This window comes from Columba livia, chromosome 1 (genome assembly GCF_036013475.1).
Source record: "Columba livia isolate bColLiv1 breed racing homer chromosome 1, bColLiv1.pat.W.v2, whole genome shotgun sequence".
In the NCBI taxonomy this organism is placed as follows: Eukaryota; Metazoa; Chordata; class Aves; order Columbiformes; family Columbidae; genus Columba; species Columba livia.
Genome location: NC_088602.1, coordinates 90609226 through 90625348, shown reverse-complemented (window position 1 = coordinate 90625348; position 16123 = coordinate 90609226). Strand labels below are relative to the sequence as shown.

General features: G+C 40.6%; 1 protein-coding gene across 9 annotated transcripts in view; it reads left to right on the top strand.

The window, feature by feature from the left end:
• GRIK1 (glutamate ionotropic receptor kainate type subunit 1) overlaps positions 1–16123 on the top strand; it is a 173893-nt gene that overhangs the window by 99289 nt on the left and 58481 nt on the right. For all 9 annotated transcript variants that reach the window (XR_010473271.1, XR_010473272.1, XR_010473273.1 and 6 more), the window contains 2 exons: positions 489–746; positions 8217–8398. Coding sequence is in view for 6 of the 9 variants with exons in the window: in XM_065066122.1 (XP_064922194.1) it covers positions 489–746; positions 8217–8398 (440 nt within the window). In the remaining 3 variants the exon portion in view is untranslated. The remainder of the gene's footprint in view (positions 1–488; positions 747–8216; positions 8399–16123) is intronic.

The following is a 16123-nucleotide window of genomic DNA, read 5'->3' as shown; positions in this document are numbered from 1 at the left end:
TCATAGTGCCCTTTACTGTTTATATTCCTTCAGTAGCCTGAAATTAAAGCAACTCACGTTGGTAGAAGCTTGCCAGTCATGAAGGGAATCCATATAGTGTCATGTTGTCTCCATGAACATATTTCTTGACACACTGCCATGAAACTGAATTCATGTGATGTCCCTCTGGCAAGCCTCCTGATTTCTCCAGGATAATGCCATCCAGAGAAAGGTAATTTAGGAATTAATGTGATTTGAAGGTAATGAGCAGAAAAGTGGGTTTGGTTTTCATTTGTATCAAGCAGGTTCTAGGATATAATGCTAATCAGTAAAGCCATTTTCAGGAACCATTTGCAAATCTCTCGGTGGGTTTGGGAGTGACATGGTTATCTGTTCTTCCTTTGAAATGATGAGGGTAGACGAAGAATAAATGATCTCAGTAAACATCACACGAGTTACTTGCTTTTGCTAGCTAACTGCTTCTTCCTCTCCTGTCCTCTCCCCTTCAGCATGCGACCAGCTCGCTCTTGGTGTAGCTGCTCTGTTCGGACCTTCCCACAGCTCCTCCGTCAGCGCTGTGCAGTCCATTTGCAATGCACTGGAAGTCCCACACATTCAGACCCGATGGAAGCACCCGACGGCGGACAACAAAGACGCGTTTTATATCAACCTCTATCCAGACTACGCAGCCATCAGCAGAGCAGTTTTGGATCTTGTGCTATACTACAACTGGAAAATAGTGACAGTAGTGTATGAAGACAGCACAGGTAAGCAGTACTGGTGCACTGCAGGTCATGTACTTGTATTAATGTACCCATGTGAATAAATTCTGTGTTTTGTGCCTGTGACAGTTCAGTTTGGTGTACTTAACAGCAGTTTTACCCAGAATACGGAAGAAAAAAGTCTCTTAAGGGGCAGAAAACTGCTCGTTTCATCAGACCTCAAGAAGTTACCAGGAGGTAGTTCCCAGATCCTGAATATTAAATCATGTTTTGCTTCCTATCTGTGGAACCAATACCACAGCTTCAAACTGATAAATATTCTAGTGCAGGACTGATTAGGGATTCCCTCTACTTTGTTCCTTGAAACTGTCCCAGGAACAGTCAAGCCATTTGTCAACTGGGGACCAAAGATGGAATCTGAAAGTTGCAATTAATGTAAATGTTTCCAGCCTGGGACTCTTAACTCAGAGAAAATCTTTCATTCTTTGTCACAAGCACCTCTCCTTGATGCGCATGATAGTAACAGATGTCCAGCATGGGAAATCAATATCAGTAACGTGTCCCTCTTTATTCATGGGGGGAAAAAAAGGAAAAAAAAAAAAAAAAGATAATAACAAACTCGTTTCTGGGAACTGAGATTAAGACTTTTTTTTTTTTTTTTAAATACTTGGAGAGTGGAAGAGCGTCAGTGTTATAAGGAAGTCTGAGCCACTGTTGCATGTCTTTATATATATAGGCTTTACTATCCCTGTAGCTGACACCATATACTCTACTGTATTTGTTTCTTAGAAAAATATTAGCTGCTCTGGTCATTGAGAGAACTGTGTACCTAAACTGCTCTCAGGAGTCCTATCCAGCAGAATTACACACCAAATTTTATTTGAAGCATGACTGCAGAGAACACAATCTCTCCTACAGTGTAGATGCAGTCATGGGTTAAGGGTCCATAGTCTGGTTTCCCAATAAAAGGTTTGCGTATAAACAAACCATTAAAAGCTCAGAAAGGTCTATAGCTCTCCCGTCAAAACACAGGAAGTGCTAAGCAGGGTCTGGCAAATGATTCTCTTTTGCAGCACACAAAGTTACAGGTAAGGACAAATTCTAAGCAGGTGAAAGTATTTTCTTGGGGACATCATATCTATAGAGATGAAAAAAATATAGCCAACTAAATAAGACTCACACTGACAGTTATTCCACTGTAAACTCTCATCATCATCATCCTTCAACATTATCTCATTATAGTAAAGGTGTAGCTGAACCATATGTGTTTCTGAAAAATCCTGTTGTGCATTAGCAGTCATTGGTGCTAATTAAGCACTTCACTGTCACCCTTCCCCGGAGACTTGCAGTCCCCTTTCTCTTCCCATTGCTCACAAAGGTGTAAGACATTCTGGAGCTCTACAGATATGCAAGTAACATTTAAATTGATTCTTTCATAAAAGCATAAAGCAAACCAGGATGACCCATGAGCTCAGACATCTGCCTAAAACTTTAAATGGAGTATGCAAAAAAAAAAAAAAAGCATGCCTATTAAAATTACGTTATAAAAGTATGTCTGAAAGACAGAATCCTGCGTAACAAACAAACAAACAAACAAACAAAATAAAAAGCCAAGCCTCAATTTTGTATTTCTTTCTGCACTGTTGGCAGCACAAAAGAAGCGCATTTCCTCCCAGATCCAAGATGCAGGTCTCAGTGCCCATATTTTGCTCACTCAAGACTCAGAGCATAAACCAGGGGGCTGGAGGTAGAAAAGAAAGAACAAGTCAGGCTGGGCTTACTGCAGTGGTCTTCTTGCATTTCCGTTAGGATGGCATAGCTCAGCAGGATTCTGCTGGGCTCCTAGCACTGTATGCCAAAATATACTCATGAATAAACAAGTAGACTTCTTTTTTAGCCTACTCCATTATCAAATTAGCATTCCAAAACACTGAGTGTTGTGTACGTGTTCAGCTGGAAAATTACTGATATTAAAGAGACTTCATTTGCAGAGATATTTACGAAGTAAATTAATCATCAATCATCTTATTAGCTTGGAGTCAGGAGAGTAAACAGGGCAACTTTGATCAATATAAATAGTCTTTGGATTTTGAGTTAGAGTGACGCCATTTAGCTCAAGCTCTTTTTATTTCTTGTCTCTCATGTTTGACATTGTTACAGTAAAGAGGAAAAAATATTAACCTTTTTTTTCTATAAAGACTAATTGTATGTAAAGAACAGCTTCAGTCCTAAAGAAACAATGAACTCATAGCTGTAACCTCCAGTGATCCATACCCAGATTGTTCAGGTTGGAATTAGCCTTGTTCCTTGTTAACAGTCTATTTTGTAGATTAAGTGTGGAAAATTCTGCTTTCATCCTTCACACTACAGCACTGCTGCAAGCCCATGTGCCATTATAACCAGCTCCAGCATGGAGGCCACGTACTGTGCCAGTTTGCCAAGCCGTAGTTGCCCACCTCCTGTCATTACACTTTTCACTGCTGCGTGGACACACCCATCAATGGAAATGCCGTTACAAGTCTGGACTGAGCCGTGTTAAAAAAAACAGCTCATTTGAGTGACCCCATGCTTCTAAATGATCCAAATCGCTTGTGCCTAAGCTCCTACCCTCCTTATTTCAAACACCTTTTACCATGTTGCTGTTTTTTGCCATCCAAATGTCTTTCAGCCATAACTTTTTTCCAGTCAATGATTTTGAAGCGCGTACAGAGACAAGAGCACTACAAATGTCTGCATGGCTTAGCACCAGCCTTCACAGACCTCCACTGTTTAATAAGGCTTTCCCACTAACATCTGCTTTTTGAGATCTGGCAAATGATTATTTTATAGTCCCACATTTTTCGTGAACAGATTTTATGATGTATGAAGATGGACACCTCCCAGGGGCAAGTGCTTTACATCTAGGAAGGTACTTTTGTCAACAGAACTTGTAACACCAAACAAAGGCACTTGGTGTGATGCAGAGCTCTCTTCCCTTGATAGCTTAACATCTCTCTTAATTATAGTCCCAAATTTTCATTCTTCAGCATTTTACCACCATAACAGCTTTACTCTTAGCTTGGCCAGTGTGTTCACTAGGATAAGCCATTCTATGTTACCTCACATACTGATATTGATGAAACATTAGCACTTTTTTCCAGTCTTCTAGAATTCATTCAGTGTTCCAACATTTATCATATTAGATGTTGAATGTTAGTAATCTACTGAGTGGACTCTACAGGACTGTAAATGATAAGCAAATTTTATGTAAGCAGGTCTGGAAAACCTGCAACCAAGAGTACTAAAATTATATTTGGAATAGGACGTATTTACTCATTCTGCTTCTCATCAAATATCATGTTAAATGGTACCAAAACCAACATGTTAAACAATTATACTGTCTTGTCCAAAGGGACATACAGCAGTTATATAGCATGTTTTTTGTTCCTAAAATACATTTGTAAAATTGCTTCATGTTTCCTGAGTTGAGCTTATCAAATTTTTACCCTCTTGTCTCTTAGACTTCAATATATATAAAAATAGTAAAGCTGATTTTGATTTCTAATTGCTGTCCTTACTGTGTTGTCAAAAGATGACTTCCAGCCCAAGTCATCTTTCTTGAAAGTAAATTAATCACTTCTGGCTATAGAGTAAATATTTATTTAAACACCTCACAGTTTTCTTTTTCTGAAATTCTTATCCTGCTCATTAATGTCTATAGCTGTCCAATGATAAGTAAAAATAAGACTGCTAAGCAATTGTATTTATTTTTCAGGTTGAGACTGTGCTCCTTTTTTCCACGTTAAGCATAATCCATGTTATATTCAGAGTCCCGAGGCCATATTCGTGCTTCATTCGGACTATCAATTACTCTCTATTTTTCATCAAGGTTTTAAAAAAGACTTAGTTTATATCATGTGGAATGCCTCTGTGTAAGACAAAAAGTTGTATCCTGAAATTTAAAGATGATCCAATGAAGCCTTGCAATAGACTGCACGATACATCGAGAATGCATTTCCCAAACTTAGGTACCATAAATTATGGTTTATCTTTCCACATGCTAGAACTGGGTAGACATACTGTTCTCTGGCTTAATTTAGCGGTTTGAAATAGATCCCTTCCAATATCCCACTTTTGCACTTTGTTCTTTGGCACATTGATCTGTACCAGACACATGACTGTTTCAGTTATCAAGAAGTCAAACAAAATGAATAACACAGCCTTCAGTACAGGTTTCACTCTGCTTTTTATCTATCTTCCCTGAATTCAATAATTCTAACCTACCAGGTGCTGAGAAGGGCAACTACATAAAATTTGTCGTCTTCTGTAAGAATCCCTGACTTTTCCCACTTGTTATTCTGCTCTCCTCGTATTGGTTTAAGGCTCAGGAGATCAAAATATTTTCATCATATCTGTACAGTAAGTTTGTACAGGGCAGAATTTGAGTTTTTACTGAATTTGCTTTCTTTGAACTGCAGTTACAAGAAACATCTAATTTTGCTAACCCTAACACAGTTTTCTAATAAAAAGAATTACAAAAGCAGTAAAAGCATTTCTTCAGCTTTAAGTCTGGCTCTACTACATATTTTTAATTTAAAGTTTTTTAAAAAAGGGAAATGGAGAGGTGAATACTTTCTGTCAACACACACTACCACGCTTACTGCCAGCATGCATTATTATTTGCCTGTTGGAACACTGTGTTTGTGTTAAGCATGTTTGAACTAAACATATCACACACAACTTACAGTAGTTCTAGACATCATGAAATTATATTAAGTATGCAAAGACAGTCACATATTTTAATATTTTACTCAAGCGTCAGAGCAAACTGTTTCTCTTGATCAAGCCACTAGTTGCAGTAGGAAATCCAACCCCGAAACTTACTGAATCCATCAGTGTTAGAGACCACAAGACACCTTCTCAACAATACAGAAAATTCTCAACCCTGCTTCCAAATGAACAGAAGAAAGTGTTTAGATTTCTAAGTAAAAGGCAGCAGAACACAGACAGTAGACTCAGAAAGTTAGTGAAACAAGCCTGGTTTCTGTCCTTATATATGTATGGTTTTTTAAGCCCTAAATTGAGCCATTCCTCTCAGTAGGACTGGCTAAATCTCTCAGTTCATGCTCAGCCACCGCAGCTTCCACTTGACCAGACTCTACATCATCTTTCCTATCCAAGTTCCTGCTCCAGCACAGTCCTGTGTCTCTGTGAAGGTCACATCACCCTCTTGGCAGGGAGGGAGGTGATGCCCAGGATGTGTCACTTCTGAGCCCTTCCCAGTCTGGCCCGCTACTCCCTTCCCAACCTCATGGGCAGCCTGTGACGTCTCCTGCCTGTTGTAGATGGAGCTCCAGGTGGTCTCACCAAGCCAGAGAAAAGTGGCTGCCCTGAGCAGTGTACTTGCCCAGGCCTTCCCCACTCCCTGCAGAGGTCAGGCTAAACACTTCACATGTAAGAGTTGTCCCAAATCAAGACTTGGTGGTGCCATGTCCAAGAGTCTGGATTTGTTGATGAGGAAGAAGAGGAAGGAGAGCTCTGATGGTTATTCCCTGTGCTATTAATTATATTGGCAGACAGCTGATCCAGGCTTTTTCCTGGTCGTCCAAAAAAAAATAACTGCAGCTTTTTTCACTGCTGCTTTGATTTCTTCAGTAGACTGTAGCTAGGCTTTACCTTCACTTCATGTGGCAGAAGAAAGTGATGAGAAGTGTAAGGTCCAAGTTTCATGTAACTGATGTAGACATTTTAAAGCACACAGCACTTTTCTTCCCCCAAAAAGGAGACGGAGGTGGTTGGGCAAATCCTTTTCTTCTACTCTTCACCACACTTGCCCTTCAGTACTTTCTGTTGCTGGAAAGAGGAACAGCAATACTCAGTCTGAGGCTGCAGGTAAGGTACAAGATTCCCTGCAGTCTGAACTCATCCTCCCAGATCTCAGGTTTCCCTCTTAGAGTCTCCATTCATTATAGTGGCCAAGGCACTGCGATCCAGGGCTGAACACACAAGTGCATGGGACAACCAAGATACAGCTTTACAGCCAGATTACATAAACTCCCCTACTTATTAGGCAGTGTTGGAAGCATGTGCCTTGTTCTCACAATAATGGGCTCAAATTGTTTCATATTTACACAGGCTGGCTTCCAGCCAGGCTCCAATCTCACAGCACATGCAGTAATTTACATTTGAATACTCACGATGCTTAATATTCTATATTAATTGTTGATACTTGAAAAACTGCAAAGAACAGACTCAGAATTGCAGGCAGAGGAAAAGATTATTTTTTCCAAAACACATTGCTGGTACTTGAGTGAAAGCCAACAGTCCTCAAAGTAGTAATCACTCACTAACCTCAGAAGCAATAGTGATGCTTCATCTTGCTTTGTATATACCATTGGACCATTCAACCAAGGACATTCAGGCACATGACAAATATATACCCACTCCCAGCAGGAGAGCGATAAGGTTTTTCATATTAGAAATTTGATTGATTTTTGTTCAAGAAGTGCTTCTTGCCTGTATTCTCTCTCTCTTTATGCACATTTTTTAAAGCAGCCTTTTACTTTCACTCAGCAGGAGATCATGAGTTTTTTGTGGGTAAATTATATTCATGGATAATGAGAAAGGCTGTAATCACACACCTCAAAGAACTCTTAACTGTCTTACTTAGGTTTTGGAGGCAGTACAAATTACATAGGAGTGCTGAATTAGCTAGTAGAATTACACTGTGTTTAAATACTTGGACAAATCGTCAACTGGTTTAGCTCCACTGATTTCAAATAAGCCGTGTAGATTTGTACCAGCCAAAGACATAGTCTTAGAAACCGTGTTCTTGTGTTGACAGGTGTGGATCTCAAAATATTTCAGTTTTTTATAAGATCTCATACTGGCTGAGTGACCTCAGGCAAGTCACTATGTCTTCAGGCTTTTTGTCTGTAATGATGATAAGAAAAATTCAAGGCTCCTCCTCCAGACTATTGCAATGTATGCTGAAATGAGGCCAATGAGAGCCATTTGAATGGCTAATAAGAGTAATTATTGGTAAGTGCCACTCAGGCTAACTGCTGGTTTCTACGTGAGCCATGATGGAGGCTGCTGGTCACTGTATATTTTTCTCCCTCTATCTCCCCTCATCTGCTCATGCTTGCCGTTAGGTATGAAAGTTAGTAAGGAGATTTCTTCAGTTTTATGTTCTTGTTGTTTAATATTGAAATAATAATTATCTACCAGGGAAGAAGCATTATATCTTTTTTTTTACAATAAACTGTAGCAATATAGTATCAATGCAAACATATCCTATAGTCAACCAATTAAAAATACAGTTCATAGTATTTGGAAGCTGAAGCCAAGTATAACCACGAAAAAGAAAAGCTATAACAATATTAGGAGGCTGGCAAATGTGAAGCTAACAACTATCCTTTGGGTGTGTGAAATATGTTGGGACTGACAAGAGACCCTGTTTAAGTGACAATAAATACTTATTGCACAGAATGGTTAGTTGTATTAACTGTGTATGAACTGCGTATCATTTTTCAGGTCTAATTCGCCTGCAAGAACTCATCAAAGCCCCTTCTAGATACAACATTAAAATCAAAATCCGCCAACTACCCTCTGGGAATAAAGACGCCAGGCCTTTACTCAAGGAGATGAAGAAGGGCAAGGAGTTCTACGTGATATTTGATTGCTCACATGAAACAGCAGCAGAAATCCTTAAGCAGGTAAGAGGAAGGGGTGAAAAAACACTCATTTTATATCCAGAAAGTTGTCAGCCTCTCTGGTTTTCATTTTCTGAGGAACATTAAAACTGAATGCACTTACCAGTTATGTGATAGTCTTGCTAATACCAAGGACAGAAGTTGTTACAAAACTCACAGCAGCATCTGAGCACTCAACAGGATTTCAGGGCTTCACAGAGCTGTAAGGACCACCAGCAGTACCAATGTCTGAAGAGAAACTCATAAGTATCCTGCAGAAGGAAACATGCATTTCTTTTTGACACTTCATGTTCTGCTTGACTTGGAAGATTGTTGCCTTTATTTTAACTTTTCCTGGTTTAATCAATAGTTTTTATGTCTTCCCCACCACACAAAAAAAAAAAAAAAGAAAAAAAAAGGCCCATTTTGGAGTGCTTAGGGAGTGGCTAATGTTGAGCTATTGCCTTCACAGAGGCTGCACATCAGGGGTTCAGCACTGCCTACAGTAACTAAAGGAATTTGATCCTCTGCAGAAAAGCATAACTCTGCATTCACATCCCTGTAACAAAGCAAGATTTGGTCTGCTGGCGCTACCTCATTACGTTTTAAACTCTGGTACAGCAAGAAGACAGGATGGAGAAAGTATCAGAAGCAAAACTTACACTTTAAAACAAGAAGAGAGGCTGTTGTGCAAAGGCTGATGTAACCCTGACCTAAGTGTGAGAGCTGGACAGTCATGCAAGGCAAGGACAAATGCCAGAAAGCCTGATGTTAATGGGCTGGGATGTTACCAGGGACACACTAAGAGTAGTGTAATCTAGAATTTACTGTTGTCACTTACTATATATTGCTATACAAAGTCTAAAGCTCTGTCCTCTGCAATTCATTGACATAAAGACAATAATACCAAGCAACTAATATGTTGTGAAGGATATTTCCCTTTTTGCTGCAATTTCGGGTATGAGGTGGTTTTGTTTTTACTGTCAGTGGGAAACACTGATTGCAGAAGAGCATTAAAGAGGTTCCAATGATCAAAATGTACAGATATGGGCTGTCCCATAAAGGTTGAAATCTATGATTCCATCACAGAATGTTTTGCTGAAATATTTAAGTTATGCGGAGTTGCATTCTGTATCAAAGTAAGTGAGAAAACTTACCAGTTGCATTAGTCTGCAGAATCTGAAACCATCCTCTCCAGACTGGAAAATCTTGATCCTATGAATACAGGTGTGCAGGATGGTGTCCTAAATCAGATGCAGCACAGATGAGAACAGCACACAAGAACCCATGAGCTAGTAAAGTTAGATTTATTGCTGTCACGAAAGTTGGCCAGTACTAAATGTTAGGATTTTCTCAGTTCAAGTTATGTATTTAAGCTCCAGCAAGGCCAGATGCGGGCATGGTGTTGGGAATGTGAGGTAAGAACAAGAGGATTGTGTGCAATCACACAGCTGCTCTCTCATGTGATGGGGAGTGCACTGTAGAAAATGGCATTGGTTGGGAAGGGGGGTGGACAGGGGAGCTGCTGTCCTCTCACTCTGGTCCCTGTAGGGCTGTCCAAAAACATCAAAACATGACAGCAGGAACAAGCTGCTCCAAAGTTAGATTTGTGGGGGAAGAGTTAAGCTGACAACACGAATTTTCAAGGATCTGCAAAGAAGAAAGTGCAGATGTCTGGCACACTGCAGGAGGCACAAAGATTCAAAAATATCAGGCTGATTATGGGGAAAAAAAAGATAAATAACCTTAGTGTCAAAAGAAGAGAAAGTGCTAAAAGTTGCACTAAGACAGGGTAAAGTGGCAGAACTGTTTGTGTGGGAAATGGATCAGGGAGACAACTGACAGGCTGCAGATATACATAATTCTTTCCAGTGCCTTAAGAACTCAGAGAAGGATGGTGAAAGGCAGTGTGGAAGAAAACAGGAAAATTAAGAGAGGTACACCTGTGGGTCAGAGCTGTGGGAAGAGAAGCCACATAAATATAGGCTAGAAAGAAAGGGAAAATGGCTTTTCTATGATACAGTTCTGTGGCTGAATCTAGATGCTGGCAGCAGTAACTCAGGTGTTGAAGTTCCTCACTGTCAAAGGCAGCTGTGAAATGGGAAGGTGTGCAGGGCTCTGAATTCATGTGGGACTCATCTGATTGTAGGTTAGCTGTGATACATGAAGTCTTGTGGTTCACGGTCTCATCACTGCACACAGAAACCCCTATATAATTTTACACTGAATGAAAACAAGATATTAAAGATAATGTTATAGAAATTATTTTAAGAAAACTCTGCAATGTTAGTGGATAATATTTTTGACTTTGTAAATGATCTTAAAGATATTACATAAAAAATGCATATAATTGTTAAAATACATGAGATTTCTAATAGGGGTAGGAATCAGAGCCCGGTCACCTAAAACTGTCCTCAAAGCAACAATTTCTTGTCTGCCTACTGTATTTACAATAGTGTGGTAGCTGTTCAATAGCCCATACAGGAGAAGATAAATAAAGGAAGCAGAGATTTGTAACAGGCTGGAGTGGGGAAGGTATTTTACAGATTAAAACTGCAGCAGAGTCACAGAGGTACATACCTACCATGGCTTATGCTTGGTTCCTGTGTCTTCTTCACCCTCTGAGCCTTCCAAGTTTCCCCTCCCAAAAAAAACTTTGCACAAAGGTCTGTGAATTATAGAATAATTTTGTTTGGAAGAGGCCCTTAAGATCATCGAGTCCAACCATAACCTAACTCTAGCACTAAATCATGTCCCTAAGAACCTCATCTACATGTCTTTTAAACACCTCCAGGGATGGTGACTCCACCACTTCCCTGGGCAGCCTTTTCCAGTGCCTGACAACCCTTTCTGTGAAGAATTTTTTCCGAATATCCAATCTGAACCTTCCCTGGCACAACTTGAGGCCATTTCCTCTTGTTCTGTCACTTTCTGCTTGGGAGAAGAGACCAACACCCTACATGCTACCACCTCTTTTCAGGTAGTTGTAGACAGTGTTGAAGCCTATGAGGCCCATGAGGCAAGAGGCCACCTCTCACCCACGCTGGTTGCATTTCCCTGCTGCAGGGAAGCGAGGCACACTGCCAGCAGCACTTCTGCTGCCAGCCTGCCTTGGAGCTGAAGGCACAGGCAGAGCAGGAAAGCTTCTGCCCTCCTTCCATGGCACCCATGCCATGGAGGGTTGGCAGAAGCAGCGACGGCTCTGCAAGCAGGGGCTGCTCACACCAGTGTTCAGGGGCACTGGCTGCAGCACAGCTTGTTTCCCAGGAAGGGAGGAAAAGGGATGCAAAGCTCTTCATGGGAGGGAAAGATTTAACACATCCAAAATTATGTCCTGAAAGAGTCAGCATATGGAGCTGGTTTGGGGACTGTGGAGTTAACCTGATGTAGCAGCATTACTGGGCTGTGGGACTGGGGGAGGTGACCTCTTGCCTCCTTCAACCTGTTGTTTACAAAACAGCACAAAAGACATATTTCTTCTCTTTAATGAGACTATCTTTTGCTTATTTATAGCTTCAACTAAAATACCGTTGAGCCACATTTCTTTCTTGTGCACAACAAAAACAGGCAAATCAATAACCTAATTTAGACAAAATACAATGTCTGTGCACAGCTGAATAACCTGTTCCCTAAACTCACACATTTCCCCTTCTCTCTGACATGCTGCAGAGAGCCCAGGCTTTCGCAGTCCCTGACCAGCTTAATGATACCTGGCCCTCTCATCACCTGGGTCTGGAAGGAACAAGAGGAAATTGTGATTGCAATCGTAATTGCTGCCTTTTCCAATAGTCACTTTGAATTTTCTCTCCATATTCCCTTATGAGGATTGGTAACCTTATGCAATGGGTGCACAGTGGCTAAAGGAGTTTTCCAGGTCTATTGCCTCTGCCAGGTAGTCACCCAAACCAGCAGCTCTGCTGCCCAAAGTAACCAGCTCCACAGGGATCAGGGTATTCCAAAATTACTTGAACCAGGAGGTGATGCCAGCAGTGTTTTCAAAAAAGATGTACTACACCAGCAGAGCTGATGGAAAAAGTTGCAGCTGGTCCATCACTCCCATAGCCTACTTGGAAACCTCTTCTGCTGGAGCTTTAAAGCTCATAAAGACTTGACAAAATCATCTGACAAGGGGTGAGATCTAGTAGAGAATTAGATGCCAGAAGCAGGAGCTAAGTGCAGCAATGGCTTTTTTAGAGTAAAACTGTGATCTTGAGAGTCTTACTCAGGATCTGCTTAAGCTCCCTAGGAGCCTCCCTGTTTGACTTCATCAGTGCCTGTCCTCCTCTGCCCCAAGGGTGCCTAGTATCTCTCTCCTTTCCAAGCCTAAAAACAGACATTCCTGAAACAGTGAGAGATAGTAAGGCACCCTCTAAACTTGCCTAAGATGAGCAGGACTGAGTCCCTTACACAAGGAAGTTGGAAACACTTTCTGAAGGAAAAATCTGGTGGTTAAAACATTCACCTGAAATATTTTGTGGACAGAGATTTGATGTTTTGTCTAGACTAGGTAAGCAATCCCACAAGTCAGTTAAATCTAGGTATTGCAAATTGCAATCTCTTTCATGCACAAATCTTCCAATATGTTCTACATGTACTGTATTTAATCTGATATTGCCTTTTAGTATGAGGAACTTAGTTCAACAGGTTAAGTTATTATAGTTAACCTTCCATTTATTCTTCTAATACACCAATAGTTGACATAGATTTTACTGCTAAGCAAACTCGTCTCTCATAAATTTTGTTGCTATTAGCCTTAAATTATCTACTCCTTCTTCCACACCTCTAAAATAAATTTTATGAAATTTACTGTATATTTAATCAGGTTTAAGACACTCATAGAGAATCTTATAAAGACTTCTATGTTCACTTTCACTATGTGACAGATGAAGAGCAAAATAATTAATTCAGTTCCTACAGAAGTATGAAAACTGTCACCATAGTCGTACATTCCAGATACAATAATGAATGTGAGAATATAAAACTTCAGCTTCTACGTGTGCTCCTCCTAGTAGCTTGACAGGTAGGCTGAAGCCCACTCTCTGCTAAGAAAAGACAGGGTTAGCACTGTTCTTACTGCTGCTGGTGAAATACCAGTGGCAGATCCCCCAAGATGCTTCTCTATTCTTGTTAGCTGTGCTGTCTAGATGAAAGCTAAACTAGTTGCATAAACTCAATGCTGTGCCATCCATGCTACATCTTGCACACGTGGTTGTTCTTTGCTTCCCTCGAGGATTCACTGGGTGGTACAAGTGCAAGCAGTCTTTCAAACTGTGAGATGATGTCTATGCTGAAGTTTGAAAGGTAAAGCTGCTGCCCTAGCTCCCTGGGATTCCTTCAGGAAGCAGAAGGAGCCAACCACAGCTGACAGGGACCCTGGGCCAACACATTTGTGCTGCCCCATTGCTATGGCTATTGCTTCCAGCTGGACTCCAGTACTAGTGAAGTATTTACAGAATATATTCTCGTTTCATGTCCGCGTTGGAAGAACTCTATACCATTCCAGCTGGACCACTGCTGTGACTGAGTGGGATGCAGATTTCCTGTGAGTTAAGTCATGTCCAAGTAAAGAGTCCAGGGAAACACTAAGCACAATGTAAACATTTTATGTTGAACACTTGAAAGGCAAGGAGGCAGAAGGGCTTTTATTCATGATGGTATATCATGCTGATATTAGAAAACAGTGCTGGTACTAATTAATTGGATCGTGAGATGCACAATGGTCATGAAATTAAATAATAGCATGACGGAAGAAAAAGCAAAGTGAAAGCAAGCAAAGTATTTGATACAGTTCCCACTAATATGCTTCACCATCATTCTGGTTTCAGTCTGCCTTGAAGAAAGACTGACACTAGCTCTGAATGAGGTGGTGGTTTTTTTACAAGATGAACAAATGTGGGTTGGAGCTGGGATGTGATGCAAGCCAGGAACAGAGTGTCCAGAGAGACGTACAGACATACAGAGAATGTTTTTATCCAGTCTCTATCCACTTGCCATATACATTTTGACCACTGATACTTGTTCAGATTCACGTTGCAGGTCATGACCCCCAGGTCTGCAAAAGACAAGGCCCAATATCTGATCTGAAATGAATAATTAGAGATGGAAGTCTCTTTATCTTATTTGACAGGATAATCCATAATCCATCCATATCTTAGTTTGGCTGAAAAACAGATTTTATACAAGCCAGGAAGGGTAGGAGATCTGCAAGGAGAGTGCAGAATATTTTAGCCTAATTTCACTAGTTTATATTCATCTAAGCTCCACAGTAAGTAAAAGCTGTTATTATTTAAATAGGACATTTATATCAGATGCATAATTATTTAAATAATTACATGCAAAGTTATTTAAATAGGAATGTGTAATGAAATCTCATTCTAGTTTATTATGAGGAGTTCTATACAGATAAACCAATCTTGTTGCCTTGCCTTCTCTCCTCTGGGCTACTCAGCTCATTTTCTTTAGTGAGGAGGACACCTGCACTGTGGGAAGGGCCTGTGCAGCTGCTTTGTCAGGTGTTTCAGAGGTGTCCCAACCTGAAAGGAGTCTTTGCTCCTAACATGCTTTTATTATTGTCTCTCCTGATAGTCCCTAGAAGATTATTTCCCTGTATCTGCTGTGGTGCGAACATACAGTAGAAGACAAGTCCTTGCTGAGAGCATACAAGTGCAACTTTCCTATTTACACTAATAGAAGCATCCAAGTCATTAATGCTTTGGGGTCTCCAGCATGTTATTCAGCATTCCTCTTGCTTTTGCTTTAACTTGCCTTCATCTTCTGTTTTCCTAATACCATCCTCCAGAGTGGGCATTTGGTACCGTCATCAAATATTCCTTCATTGGGAATTTCGCTTAGTGACCATGTTACACTAAAACATAAGTTATTATCACAAAGTATTTGCAATCCATAAATAAAAAGCACCCTATTTAGGTCACTCAACAGATCAAACATGTCACAGCAATGCCTAAGTGCTGTGTAACTGCTGACTAATTGCCTTAATGATTGACAGAGTGGAGGACAACCAGTTAAGCCTGGTCTTGTGACCAGTGCTCAGTGAGAGGGCAGAGCTCAGCAGCAGATCAGGGCTCAGCCTGGGACAGATGCAGCATTAACTCCTATTCCTTAACCAGACAAGGACATTAGTAATGTGCGTGTGACACTTACAAGCTTACTTCCAGCTGTCTGTGGCTTCGTATCTTAATTGAGTCATCGTTAATAAAGAAAACACAAAAGTGACATGTTGATTAAGCTTTCCTGGGCTGCTGGAATACTTTATTTGGAAGAATTTCAATGAGCTTCTCTGATGGAGCCTTTGGGTGCAGGATCCTTGGCAAATCCATGGCACCCTTCCAGCAGTCGCCATTGTGAACTTGTGTCTTGGTAATGGCAGATAACATTGATGCATGAACCTCACTTTTTACATACAACTGCCTTTGGTTTTCAGGGATTTTGATTCTATTTTGTTTTCAAAGACAATCCTCTAGCATGACTTTGAGATCATTATTATTCACAGGCATGCGTGTGTCCTGACAGCTCTGTTTATAGCACATTACTTGGGAATCAATATTCTCATAAAAAGTTTTAATCAAAACTGTGTTCAGGAGGCAAACACTCCTCTCAGGATACTGCCCTTGGGTTTGTGAGGAAAGCAATAACAGGGCTACCTTGGATTAACTAGCTTGATGCCAGTATCAGCATAGCTGCAGCAGGATGGTAAGTAATGCTTCCCAAACATCCAGGCATCCCGTATGA